General features: G+C 42.2%; 1 protein-coding gene across 2 annotated transcripts in view; it reads right to left on the bottom strand.

Moving 5' to 3' along the window:
• Positions 1-13,143, bottom strand: part of FGD6 (FYVE, RhoGEF and PH domain containing 6) — a 156,277-nt gene that overhangs the window by 56,477 nt on the left and 86,657 nt on the right. For both annotated transcript variants that reach the window (XM_060195548.1, XM_060195547.1), the window contains exon 7: positions 3,689-3,840. In XM_060195548.1, the coding sequence (XP_060051531.1) occupies positions 3,689-3,840 (152 nt within the window). The remainder of the gene's footprint in view (positions 1-3,688; positions 3,841-13,143) is intronic.

A 13,143-nucleotide genomic window follows, 5' to 3' on the forward strand; every position in this document is an offset into this window, starting at 1 on the left:
ACACAGCAGATATTCAAAAGCTTCGTGAATGAATGCAGAAACAAATATATCTCATTGGTTGTTAATAAATATGTCCCATTGTTTGTGGAAATAAACGTTATTTCAGAAAATCTACTAAAACCAAAGACTATATCTTGATCCAAAAGATACCTGAGATTTTAGTTTAATAAGCAGAATGAAACGGCCGATCACCTGACTTAACCAAAAGCTATCATCACTTTACAGCAGTAATAGGTAGCGCTTACTCCGTTAATTGTGATGTTAGTTGTTTTAGTTAGTTTTTTGTTGCTGTTGCTGTTGTTGTTGTTGTTGTTTTACCAGAGCACTGCTCAGCCCTGGCTTATGATGATGCTAGGGATTACCTGGGAGCTTAGAGCCTCTGACATGGAAGTCTCTTGGCATAACCACAATGCTATCTCTCCAGCCCCCTTTCATCATTTTTTATCAGTAGTCTACTTCTTAGGAACATTTATAGATTTGACATCTATAAATCTAAATTTAGGGGAAAATTTAAATATTTTATTTAGATATTTATTGGAAATAGACCAAGAGATTGACAGGAAGAAGTAACAGAGAGGGAAGGAGAGAGCAAAACACCTGCACAGCACTGCTTTGCCTCTAATGGCGCTTTTGTCCTGAAGACAGGGACCAAGTATTTCACCATCTGGCCCCTGGAAAAAATTTTTTTTAATTTCTTTATTGGGGAGTTAATGTTTCACATTCGACAGTAAGTACAATAGTTTGTACATGCATAATATTTCCCAGTTTTCCATATAACAATACAACCCCTACTAGGTCCTCTGTCATCCTTCTTGGATCTGTACCCTGGAAAAATTTTAATATAGACAAAAGTATACTTAAGCCTCTTAATAACATTTGTATAAATATTCACATTTCTATAACAATGAATTTTAAAGAAATTGATATATGTACAGGAAGACTTTGTGACTATATTTTCTTTCCTTTTTATTTATTTATAAAAAGCAAACACTGACAAGTATTATTTCTATGATAATTTTAAGAAATACCTTTTAGTCATTCTTCACTGTTATTTCACTTAGTTTTCAGCTAAGTACTAATCACTTACTTAGTGTATTTCTCAACATGCCGAGGCATGCTATATCCAGAACTGGCAAGCTACTTTTTGGATTATATGGATTATATGCAAGAAAGATGAGAGAGAAAAATGCTAATCGTGAAAGTTGTCAGTACAATTTTGTTATTCCAATCACTTTGGCTCCCCCAGGAACTTCAACAATAATTTCAGTTCCACCAAAATGAGTTTTTTTTTTAATGTTTTTAAAGATGTAACCAAAATTTCTTTCTTTTTGCCTCCAGGGTTATCACTGGGGCTTGGTGCCTGCACTATGAATCCACTGCTCCCGGAGGCTGTTTTTTTCCATTTTTGTTGCCTTGTTATTGTTACTGCTACAGTTGTTGTTGAATACGTTAGAGAGAAATCGAGAGAGGAGGGGAAAACAGGTGGAGAGAAAGACAGACACCTGCAGACCTGCTTCACTGCTTGTGAAGCTGACCCCCTCTGCAGGTGGGGAGCCGGGGGCTCACCGGGTTCCTTACATGGGTCTTTGTGCTTTGCGCCATGTGCACTTAATCTGGTGGGCTACCACCTGGCTTTCCCTCATTTCTTTCTTTCTTTCTTTCTTTCTTTCTTTCTTTCTTTCTTTCTTTCTTCCTTCCTTCCTTCCTCCCTCTCTCTCTCTTTCTCTTTCTTTCTTTCTTTCTTTCTTTCTTTCTTTCTTCCTAAGATTTTATTTATTCATTCATGAGAAAAATAGGAGGAGAGAAAGAAAGAACCAGACATCACTCTGGCACATGTACTGCTGGGGACTGAACTCAGAATTTCATGCTAGAGTCCAGTGCTTTATTCACTGTGCCACCTCCTGGACCACAGTTTCTGTTACTTTCAATAGCTGAGTGGAACTACAGGAGTACTCACTCACTCATCCCAGGAGCTATCTTCCAAAACCAGAGGATGCCAGCAATTAAACAGTACTGAACTTTCCAATGCTATGTTTCTTCCTACACATACTTATTAAACAGTTTAATCTATAAATCAGACACAGAAAAAGCTGAACATTATTAGTAATAGGATAATCATAATGATGTACTGTAGCTAATGTTACATGAATGTAGTTCCATCCTCAAAAATATATATATATATATGTCATTTCATATATATATGTCATTTAATATGTCATTTCTTTTAGAGGGAGACAAAGAGGTTAAAAGGGAATGAAGATATATAGAGGGAAAGAGACGGGGAGACATCTGCAGCACTGCTTCCCTGCCTGTGAAAGTTCCCCTACAGGAAAGGGCTGTCAAAGTATCTTAGTCTTTTTTTTTTATTTATTTTTTTATTTTATTATTTTTTTTAAAGTATCTTAGTCTTAAGTATTATTTTCAGACCCCAATTGACCATACTTAACTGAAACCATGGAAAGTGAGACCCGGGAAGAGGGAAGGCTACTGAAGTTAATCTTTCCCTGTTTGGAAATCTATAGTATCTGTAGTGATGTCATATTTATGTAGATTTTTCTTTCTTTTTTTTTTTTTTAAAGAATTTATTTATTTATTCATGAGGAAGATAGGAGGAGAGACAGAACCAGCCATCACTCCGGTACATGTGCTTCCGGGGATCGAACTCAGGACCTCATGCTTGAGAGTCTAGTGCCTTAGCCACTGCGCCACCTCCTGGACCACTATGTACATTTTTTGAGACCAAATAAATTATCACATGTTTTGATGAAGTTCTTTAGAAGCAATGCAAATGATGTTTCCTAATTTGAAACCATATAGATATATAGATATATAGATATAGATATATGAAGACACACAGAGAGAGACATTTTGATGACCAGAGATCATTATAAAATTTAAATTGGAGGGACTGGGTGGTGGTGTACCTAGTTGAATACACATGTGACCATGCTCAAGGACCTGTGTTCAAGCTCCCAGTCCCCACCTACAGGGAAGGAGGCTTCGTGAGTGGTGAAGCAGGCCTGTAGGTCTGTCTGTCTATCTATCTATCTATCTATCTATCTATCTATCTATCTATCTACCTACCTATCTACCCTTCCCATCTCCATTTCTCTCTGTCCAATCAAATCAAATAAATAAAATTATGATAGTAACTGAGAGAAGTAGGGAGTGGGAAAGAGAGGGAGAGAGAGACCCACCACTGCTTGTGAGGCTTCCCCCTCTAAGATGGGGATCAGGAGCTTGAACTTAGGTCCCTGTGCTTGGCAACTTGTACCCTTTACCTGTTGTACCACTATTTGACCTCTTAAGTCCTTCCTGGTTTTGAGAGAGCATTACCCAATGGGGGGAAAAGTATAGCATTAGCCTTGGTGCACCAAGGTTGCAGATTTTGGTCATCAAAAAAATAATCAAGGGGTTGGGTGGTGGCGCAGTGGGTTAAGCTCATGTGGCGTAAGGATCCCGGTTCAAGCGGCTCCCTACCTGCAGGGGAGTCGCTTCACAAGCGGTGAAGCAGGTCTGCAGGTGTCTATCTTTCCCCCCCTCTGTCTTCCCCATCTCTCCATTTCTCTCTGTCCTACCCAACAATGACGACATCAACAACAACAACAATAACTACAACAACAACAACAAAAAAAACAAGGGCAACAAAAGGGAAAATAAGTAATAAAAAGTCTGAAAAGATTGTTACCAGTTTAACATTCTCTCTTCCAGCTCCTTCAGGAGATCCCGGTTGAGTTCATACAGCTGAGGCAAGTAATACAGGATCTGGTTTAGGATCCGGTCCTCAATAACTGGCTTCCCCAGCTGCCTAGAAGCATGGGCTACTGCATCCCGGAAATCCTAGTATAGCGAGAGGAAGAAAAACAGCATACACACAACAGCTTCATAAAAAGCTTTACTTCGCAGTCACTCTCTTCCCTTTAACTAGTGAGCTGTCAAAAAAGTCATGATGTGTTTTTCTGTTTTCCTATGCAAAAATGTGTCATGATTTTTCTGACAACCCGATATAGAAATTGCAGATGGCATTTACTGTCTCTCTTTTTTAATATTTACTTATTATTGGGTAGAGACAGAGAGAAACTAACAGGGCTAGTCAGAGAGGAAAAGAGACGGAAAGACACCCGCTTCACTATTCATGAAGCGTTTGAACCTGGGTCATTGTGTACTGCAACGTGTGGGTTTAACCAGGTGCACCACCACTTGGTCCTGAATTTTCTTTCTACAGTCACAACTTGAAAGTATCTACTTTGTCCTATTCCACTAACCTAGATAAGAAGTAAAAAAAAAAAAAAAAAACACAGTGACTAAGGTGGATATATTTTTGTTTGTTTTTAACTTTTTAAAAATATTTATTTATTCCCTTTTTTGTTGCCCTTGTTTTATTGTTGTAGTTATTATTGTTATTGATGTCATTGTTGTTGGATAGGACAGAGAGAAATGGAGAGAGGAGGGGAAGACAGAGAGGGGGAGAGAAAGACATCTGCAGACCTGCTTCACCACCTGTGAAGCGACTCCCCTGCAGGTGGGGAGTCGGAGGCTCAAACTGGGATCCTTAAGCCGGTCCTTGAGAATGTTTTTAACTTTTTTTAAAAAAAATTTATTATCTTTATTTATTGGATAGAGACAGTCAGAAATCGAGAGGGTAGGGGAGATAGAGAGGGAGAGAGAAAGAGAGACACCTGCAGCCCTGCTTCACCACTTGCAAAGCTTTCCTTCTGCAGGTGGGGACCGGGGGCTCGAACCCAGGTCCTTGTGCACTGTAACATGTGCGCTCAACCAGGTGCGCCACCACCCGGTCCCTGTTTTTAACTCTTTAAAGATTTATTATTAAAAGAGATAGAGAAGGAATAGAGAAAGCACAGAATCTCTTTGGCACATGCCATGTTGGAGACGGAACTCAGAACCTATTGTTATTTTTGATAAATTTTATTTATTTATTAATGAAAGATAGGAGAGAAAAAGAACCAGATCCCACTCTGGCATATGTGCTTTGGGGCCTGAACTCGGGAAATGCTATATCCACTGCGCCCCCTCCCAGCCCAGCCCACCTATCGGTCTTTAAGTTCTACACTGTATCCACTGCACAACTCCTGGCTGATGAAGCTTTTCCCTAAATTTTATGAGAGACGAGACAGAGACCGGAGCACTGTTCTGCCATCTGTGATGACCTGTTTTCGTTTGGTCTTAGTGCGAAATGCAACCAAGTTCACACGAAGTCACCTCCACAGTCTCTGGATATCTGGGTTGGGTTTGGCTTTTGTTGTCGTCTTTAGGACTTCACTACTCCAGGATCTCTCTTTTTTCCATTTATTTATTTATTTATTTATAGGCAGAGACCAAAAAGGCAAAGAAAGAAAAGAATGAAAGAGACCATAGCACCGAAGCTTCTTCAGCACAGTGGAGGCCACACATGGCAAAGCAGCACACTTGCCAAGAGCGCTCTCTCTCAGGCCCTCCGCAAGACACTGCAGCTCTGGGCCTGTAATGATTCTTCCCTCTATCCAACAGCCCCTAGGGGCATTCCCCAGGAAAGGGTAGGGCGAGAAACGGTAAGGCCAAGATGAGTATGAATGTAGATTTCACTATCTGCAGAGGGTGGGCCTCAAGATATAAGCAAAACAATAGTGCAGACTGTTCCAAAGACCCAAAGCTTCAACAAGGAACAGCAAGCTTAATTAAAACTCCGAAAATTTTTTGTAAAGGCTGGGCAAAACTCATAATTTGCTAGCCTTTATCAACCTTTACTTTTATTTACAACTGTTTTTTCCCTCAGGAATTCACTGAAAGCAAATAAACAGCAAGGGATACTGATTGTTCCTCAAACCCCTTCAACATTAGTCTCCCATACACACATTAACCATAACCCTATCTTCCCCTTCCCTCTTGATTTCTGGCTGTTTCTATCCAATAAAGGAAAAAAAAATCCTTTTCTTTCTCTCTCTCTTCCTCTCTCCCTTTCTTTCTTTCTTTCTTTCTTTCTTTCTTTCTTTTCCCTTGCCTCCAGAGTTATCGCTGGGGCTTGGTGCCAGCACAGAGAATGCACTGCTCCTGGAGGCCATTTTTTCCATTTTATTGGATAAGTAAAAGAAATTGAGAGAGGAGGGGGATATAGAGATGGAGAGAAAGACAGACACCTGCAGACCTGCTTTACCACTCCTGAAGCGTCCCTGCTGCAGGTGGGGAGCCGGGGCCTTGAACCCAGGTCCTCGCACAGCTCCTTCAGCATAGTACCATGTGCAGTTAGTTGGTGCACCACCACCCGGCCCCCAAGAACTTTCTGGAAGGTATGGCTATTTTAGTCAAGCCTCTCATGCTCCACAAAAGCTAATGATGCCTCAGTTCCGGGGGCTGACTAAATTGATCCAACAGTCACATTAGTTCAAATGAACTTTGCTTACATGAGTAACTAAATAATTACTGTTACTGTAATTCCAACAATCACTGTAATACAAGAGCTCATAACTTGTATAAATTCCGATCCAGCAAGCCACACAAAACATCTCCAAAACCCAAATGGGTATTGGCCAAATTCCACTCGCCAACAGCTTGTTTCGATCAACACTTGCATGAACTAAGAAGAAAACTTAACACTTAAGAAAAGCATTGGGTTTTCCTTGGGGGCAGCTCTAGAATGAAGAAGCCTATCAGGAGGAACGCTTTCCTTGGCTGGAATTGCATTCAAATCACAACAGCTAAACATCTTCCACTGTGTTTTTCTCTTACCAGTTTAACAATTAGAACTAATGTAGAGGGAGTCGGGCAGTGGCGCAGCGGGTTAAGCACAGGTGGCGCAAAGCGCAAGGACCGGCCTAAGGATCCTGGTTCGAGCCCCCAGCTCCCCACCTGCAGGGGAGTCGCTTCACAGGCGGTGAAGCAGGTCTGCAGGTGTCTGTCTTTCTCTCCTTCTCTCTGTCTTCCCCTCCCTCTCTCCATTTCTCTCTGTCCTATCCAACAACGACGACATCAATCATAACTACAACAATAGAACAACAAGGGCAACAAAAGGGAATCAATAATAAATATTTTTTTAAAAAGAATTAATTTGGCAATTAATTTAGAAGCCAGAGCTCCTCGCTTAGTCCTTTCTTCTGGAAGAAGTGATAGATGTGTTTGTGTTTTGGCAGCAGGCTAATTTTTCTTTTCCAGTTGGAAGGCATTTCCTAAGTCACGACAGTGACTTTCGACACATGCTGCTAAGGAGCTCTAAGACCCTGTCTGATGCAGCTTTTGCCAGACTCTGCGTTCCACACGTCTGCCATCATTGCCCAAAAGGAAAAGTGTTTACTTAAGGCACATTCAACAGAGACCAGTCAAATCCATATTGAGCTGACCAGTGAGATGGCTACCTCTAAGCCCTGTTGCGTTTGCAGACTTTCTTTTAATGAGAGACAGAGAGAAAGATCAGAAAGAAAGAGTGAGAGAGACCAAGAGCAGAGCACTACTCAATTCTGGCTTGTGGTGGTGCTGGGGATTGAACCTGAAAACTTTACTTTTCAAAGAGTGCCACAGTCCTGGGGGAGGCTCCAGGGCTGTGCTTCCACTCCTTATTTCAATATGAAAGAAAGAGGGTAAGAAAGTTAGCTAAGTATTCACCAGCCCCCCTTGAGTGGCCAGGCCAAGCCAAAACAAGGTCACTGCAAGCAGCTCTAGTTTTCCCCTGCCACAGGGTTATCACTGAGGCTCAGTGTCAGCACTATGAATCCACCACTCCTGGGGGCCATTTTTCCCTCTTTCTTTCTAGTTTTTATTAGACAGGACAGAGAGAAACTGAGAGAGGATGAGGAGATAGAGGGAGGGAGAGAGCATAGTGGCTATTCAAAGAGACTCTCATGCCTGAGGCTTCAAAGTCCCAGGTTCAACCCCCTCCTTCACCAGAAGCCAGAGCTGAGCAGCGCTCTGCTGAAAAAAATTAATTAATAAATAATATTTCCCCTACTAGAGCCTTATTAATTTATTAATGTGTGTGTGTGTGTGAGAGAGAGAGCGCCAGAGTATCATTCTGGCATATGTGATGCTGTGGATTGAACTAGGGGCCTCATTCTTAACAATCCAAAGCTTATTCCTAAGTCCAACAAAAGATTTTCATGCAAAAGACGACACAGTGATTATTCAAAAACTTACATGTTTCAACCTGGCTTTGGTCCCAGGTTCAATCCCTGGCATGACTATAAATCAGAGCTGAGAAATGCTCTGGTAAAAAATAAATAAATAAATAAATAAATGGGACCAAAAAAAAAAAAAGAACATTTAAACAAAGATTATAGAAATTGGAAGAGTTCCTATTCATTTACCTATGACAAGTTTCTCCTAAGGGCCAGAGAGGGACACACTTTTAGGAAGCACTAGAAAGGCTATCTATCACTTCACAGCATCTTTTCTGAAAGAAGGAAAGGGCACCTCCCTTCCCCAGCCTGCCAGAACTCACAGCGAAGACCACACAGGGCAGCCCAGGCTGCACCTTACTCAGCCTCTGGGAGAATATTCTGAAACACTGAGTCCAGCGCACATGTGACTAATTCACACGGTGGCTATCCACTCAACCTCCACCTTCTGGGATCTCCCTGAACCTCCACCATTTCTAAAACTGGTGCCAGTGGAAGGGGAAAACATCTTCTTTTCTTTTAAATGAAAAGGGTGATTACGACATAAGTCTGGGTTTTTTTGTTTGTTTGTTTGTTTTTCTTTTTTTCTTAAGGGCTCACAGCCAGGATAATTTGGGAAAGTGTGATGAGACTTAGGAGCCAGAGGCAAAGCTATTTTAGAGCAGAACCCAAATTCCCCAACCTCTCTTTGACTGAAACAGGGAAGATGTAAGCCCACAGGACTGGCACTTCAAAACCTAGCTTCAGAGTACACATTTCACACCAGAAAACTAGAAAAGTGGGGTAACTAAAAGGCTTGAGATGTGGCCCATGAGTTGACACAGTGACTAAAGTGTTGGCCCTAAGGGCATGAGGCCTGGAGATTGATTCCCAGCATGGCACGTGACAGAGTGATGTCCTGGTTCTGTCTCTGTCATCAACAAAGAAACAAATCTTTTTTTTTTTTTAAGGATATTTTTACTATTTATTATTATTTATTTTCCCTTTTTTTTTGCCTCCAAGGTTATTGCTGGGGCTCGGTGCCTGCACCATGAATCCACCGCTCCTGGAGGCCATTTCCCCCCTTTTGTTGCCCTTGTTGTTGTAGCCTTGTTGTGGTTATTATTGTTGTTGTTGAATAGGACAGAGAGAAATGGAGAGAGGAGGGGAAGACAGAGATGGAGAGAGAAAGACAGACACCTTCAGGCCTGCTTCACCGCCTGCAGATGAGGAGCTGGGGGCTTGAACCGGGATCCTTACGCAGGTCCTTGCACTTTGCGCCATGTGCGCTTAACCCACTGCACCACCGCCCAACCCCCTTATTTTCCCTTTTGTTGACCTTTTTTACTGTTGTTGTAGTTATTATTGTTGTTGTTATTGATGTTGTCGTTGTTGGATAGGACAGAGAGAAATGGAGAGAGGAGGGGAAGTCAGAGAGAGGGAGAGAAAGACAGACACCTGCAGACCTGCTTCACCGCCTGTGAAGGGACTCCCCTGCAGGTGGGGAGCCGGGGGCTCAAACCGGGATCCTTATGCTGGTCCTTGTACTTCACGCCACATGCGCTTAACCCGCTGCGCTACTGTCCGACTCCCACTATTTATTATTATTACTGAACTTTACTATTTGATAGAAAAGAAACAAGCTGAGAGGGAGGGGAGCTAGCAAGGGAGAAAGAGACAGAGAAACATCTGTAGCACCACTTCACTGCTTGTGAAGGTTCCTCCTGCAGGTGGGGACTAGGAGCTTGAACCTGGGTCGCTGTGCAATGTGTAATACATGAACTTAACCAGCTGTGCCACCACCTGGCCCCCAAACAAACAAATCTTATAAAAATAAATTTAAAAAAAGAAAGAAAGAAAAATAAAAGGGCAGAGGAGGAACTAGAGAGTGCAAGGGGACTAGAGTTTATTCAGCTTTCCCAGCAGCGGAGGAGTCAGCAGCAGCATGAGGTTTTCATGCCGGAGGCTCAGAAGGTCAAGGTTCAATCGTGAACACCAGCATATATCAGAGCCAGATCTGAGTGCTCTGGTCTCTCTCCATATCTATATACTTGACGTAAATGAATAAAAATGTTTAAGATAGAGGCAAAAATCCAGAGAGAGGGGAGAGGGAATGAAAGAGACCATGGCACGGAAACTTCCTTCATTGTGGTCTGGGCCTGGTTCAAACCTGGGCTGAGTGCATATGGCAAAACAGCAAACTAGCCAAGTGAACTATTTTGCTGTCAAAATACACCCATCACACCCAAAATTTTGTATGTGAAACAAAATCATCTGCAATTCAATGACCAGTAACAACAACTAAATGCTAGTTTGTTGCATTCTTTTTAGAAATAGAATGGGCTACCATGGTGGTGGCTCACCTGGTTGAATGCACATATTACAGTGCACAAGGACCCAGGACCTCACCTGCAGGGAAAAAGCTTCATAAATTGTGAAACAGTGCTTCAGGTCTCTCTCTCTCCTTTTCCATGCTCCTCTTCCCTCTCAACTTCTCTGCCTCTATTGGGGGGTGGGGTGAGGAGAGAATGGGGTTATGCATTATAAAGCATATAATAATTTTTTTGTTTAAATGTTTTCTTAAATATTTTTATGTATTTTATTATTAGATAGAGGCAGAGAAATTCAGAGGGATGGGGGAGATAGAAAGACTCCTGCAGGGAGTGTGGCGATAGTGCAGCAGGTTAAGCGCAGGTGGCACAAAGCGCAAGGACCAGCATAAGGATCCCGGTTCGAGCCCCTGGCTCCCCACCTGCAGGGGAGTTGCTTCACAGGCGGTGAAGCAGGTCTGCAGGTGTCTGTCTTTCTCTTTCCCTCTCTGTCTTCCTCTCCTCTCTCCATTTCTCTCTGTTCTATCCAACAACAACAACATTAATAACAACAATAACTACAACAATAAAACAACAAGGGCAACAAAAGAGAATAAATATTAAAATAAATAAATAAAATGGGAGTCAGGCGGTAGTGCAGCCGGTTAAGCGCTGGTGGCCCAAAGCCCAAGGACTGGTGTGAGGATCCTGGTTCAAGACCCAGCTTCCCACCTGCAGGGGAGTCGCTTCACAGGCGGTGAAGCAGGTCTGCAGGTGTCTGTCTTCCTCTCCCCCTCTCTGTCTTCCCCTCCTCTCTCCATTTCTCTCTGTCCTATCGAACAACAACAACAATAAAACAACAAGGGCAACAAAAGGGAATAAATAAATAAGTAAATATTAAAAAAATAAAATAAAAAAGACTCCTGCAGTCCTTCCTCACCACTTGTGAAGTTTCCCCCTTACAGGTGGGGACCAGAGGCTTGAGCCTAGGACCTTGAGCACTGTAATGTGTGTGCTTAACCAGGTGCACCACTGCCTGGACCCAGAATATAATATTCTTAATAATTCCCAGAAGACTGCTCCCTGGGAGATGGCACAGTGGCTACAGCACTAAACTTGAGAGCACAGTTTTGGAGTTTGACCTCTGGTGCCACATATGTTAGAATGATGCCCCGTTGGTGGGTTTCTCTCTCTCCCCCCACCTCCAAGAAATATATAAACATAATTTAAAAAATAATTCCCAGAAGAATCAACAAGTAAGAGGGGCCGGGTGGTGGCGCACCTGGTTGAGTGCACATGTTACAGTGCATAAGGACCCAGGTTCAAGCCCCCAGTCCCCACCTGCAGGGGGAAAGATTTGCAAGTGTGAAGCAGGACTGCAAGGTGTCTCTCTGTCTCTCCCTCCCTATCATCCCCTTCCCTCTCAATTTCTGGCTATCTCTATCCAGTAAATAAAATGAAAGAAAATAAAAATCAACAAGTAGGAACCAAATCCCTTTCAAAACTAAGGCACTCACTTAATTCCGCTGAGCCTTACCAGCAGTGATTAATTGGGCATGACTTTAACAGAAATCAATGCACTACAATTGAATATGAATATCTGAGGCAAGGCAGTAGGAAGCAGATGGCCTCGTTCATTATTTTCGTCTCCAGGGCCAAAGAGAAATAAGTGCCTTAATTACCAGCTGTCCTGACTGTGTGACCTGACCTTAGGGCATTACTTAACCAGTATGATGACAGAGGATTACAAAGATCATGTGGACATATGGGCAGGCAGGGAGCTCTGCAGGGCTCCTACCTTCATAAAGGGCACTGAGCACAGTTCACTCTAAGGAAAAGCAAAGCGGCTGCTAAGGTCAAGGGTTGTGATAAATATGCAAAAACAAAGAAGTGAAAGTGGGGGAATCTCAGATTACAATGTGACTTGGTTTCAAAATGAAAATACTTCACCAATGAAATTACTGTTCTTTTTCTATTTTCTCAGACCCGATTATTGCCATGCAAATCATCAGTGAAAAACTGTATAAAATGTAACTGAAACCAACTCTTTATCTCCTTTCGAGATCAACTAATAAACTTAACAAATGATCATCACAATACAGCCCAAGCGAGTTACAACATGCTTTATTCTCATTTTTAGAAAATGAAAAAATAGATTTTCCCTGACTTTTTAGGTCAAACGGAAGAATTATGAAAATAAGCTAATATAATCAAGTAGCTGATGTGCAATTTACAGTTACAATTATAGTGTAACTTTTTTTTTTTTTAAATTACCAGAGCACTGCTCAACTCTGGCTTATGGTGGTGCGGGGGATTGAACCTGGGACTTTGGAGCCTCAGGCATCAGAGTCAGTTTGCATAACCATTATGCTATCTACTCCTGCCCATATAGTCACAATTTATTTACTTAACATTTATTGAGACGGAGAGGTAGGAAAGGAAAGAGATAATCAAAGAGATCACAGCCCACGAAACTGTCCAAAGGAACTATTTCAACGACCCAGTATCAATTTTTAATCACTATCTGAATGAGCTCTAATCATAAGACTTCAAAGTCTGGCTTTGTCATTTAGTAGTAGGTCATTACTACTGTTAGTTAACCTTCTTGGAGGGGCTGGAACCTGGGTCCTGAAGCATGGTAACATGCATCCTTAACTCTCAGATGAGCCACGGCCCAGCCCCTGTGTATATATATTTTAAAGTCATACTAGTTGGGCAGACAGGGAAAAACCTCAGCGGCAGAGCACTGGGCC

This window comes from Erinaceus europaeus, chromosome 7 (assembly GCF_950295315.1).
Source record: "Erinaceus europaeus chromosome 7, mEriEur2.1, whole genome shotgun sequence".
NCBI classification, from domain to species: Eukaryota; Metazoa; Chordata; class Mammalia; order Eulipotyphla; family Erinaceidae; genus Erinaceus; species Erinaceus europaeus.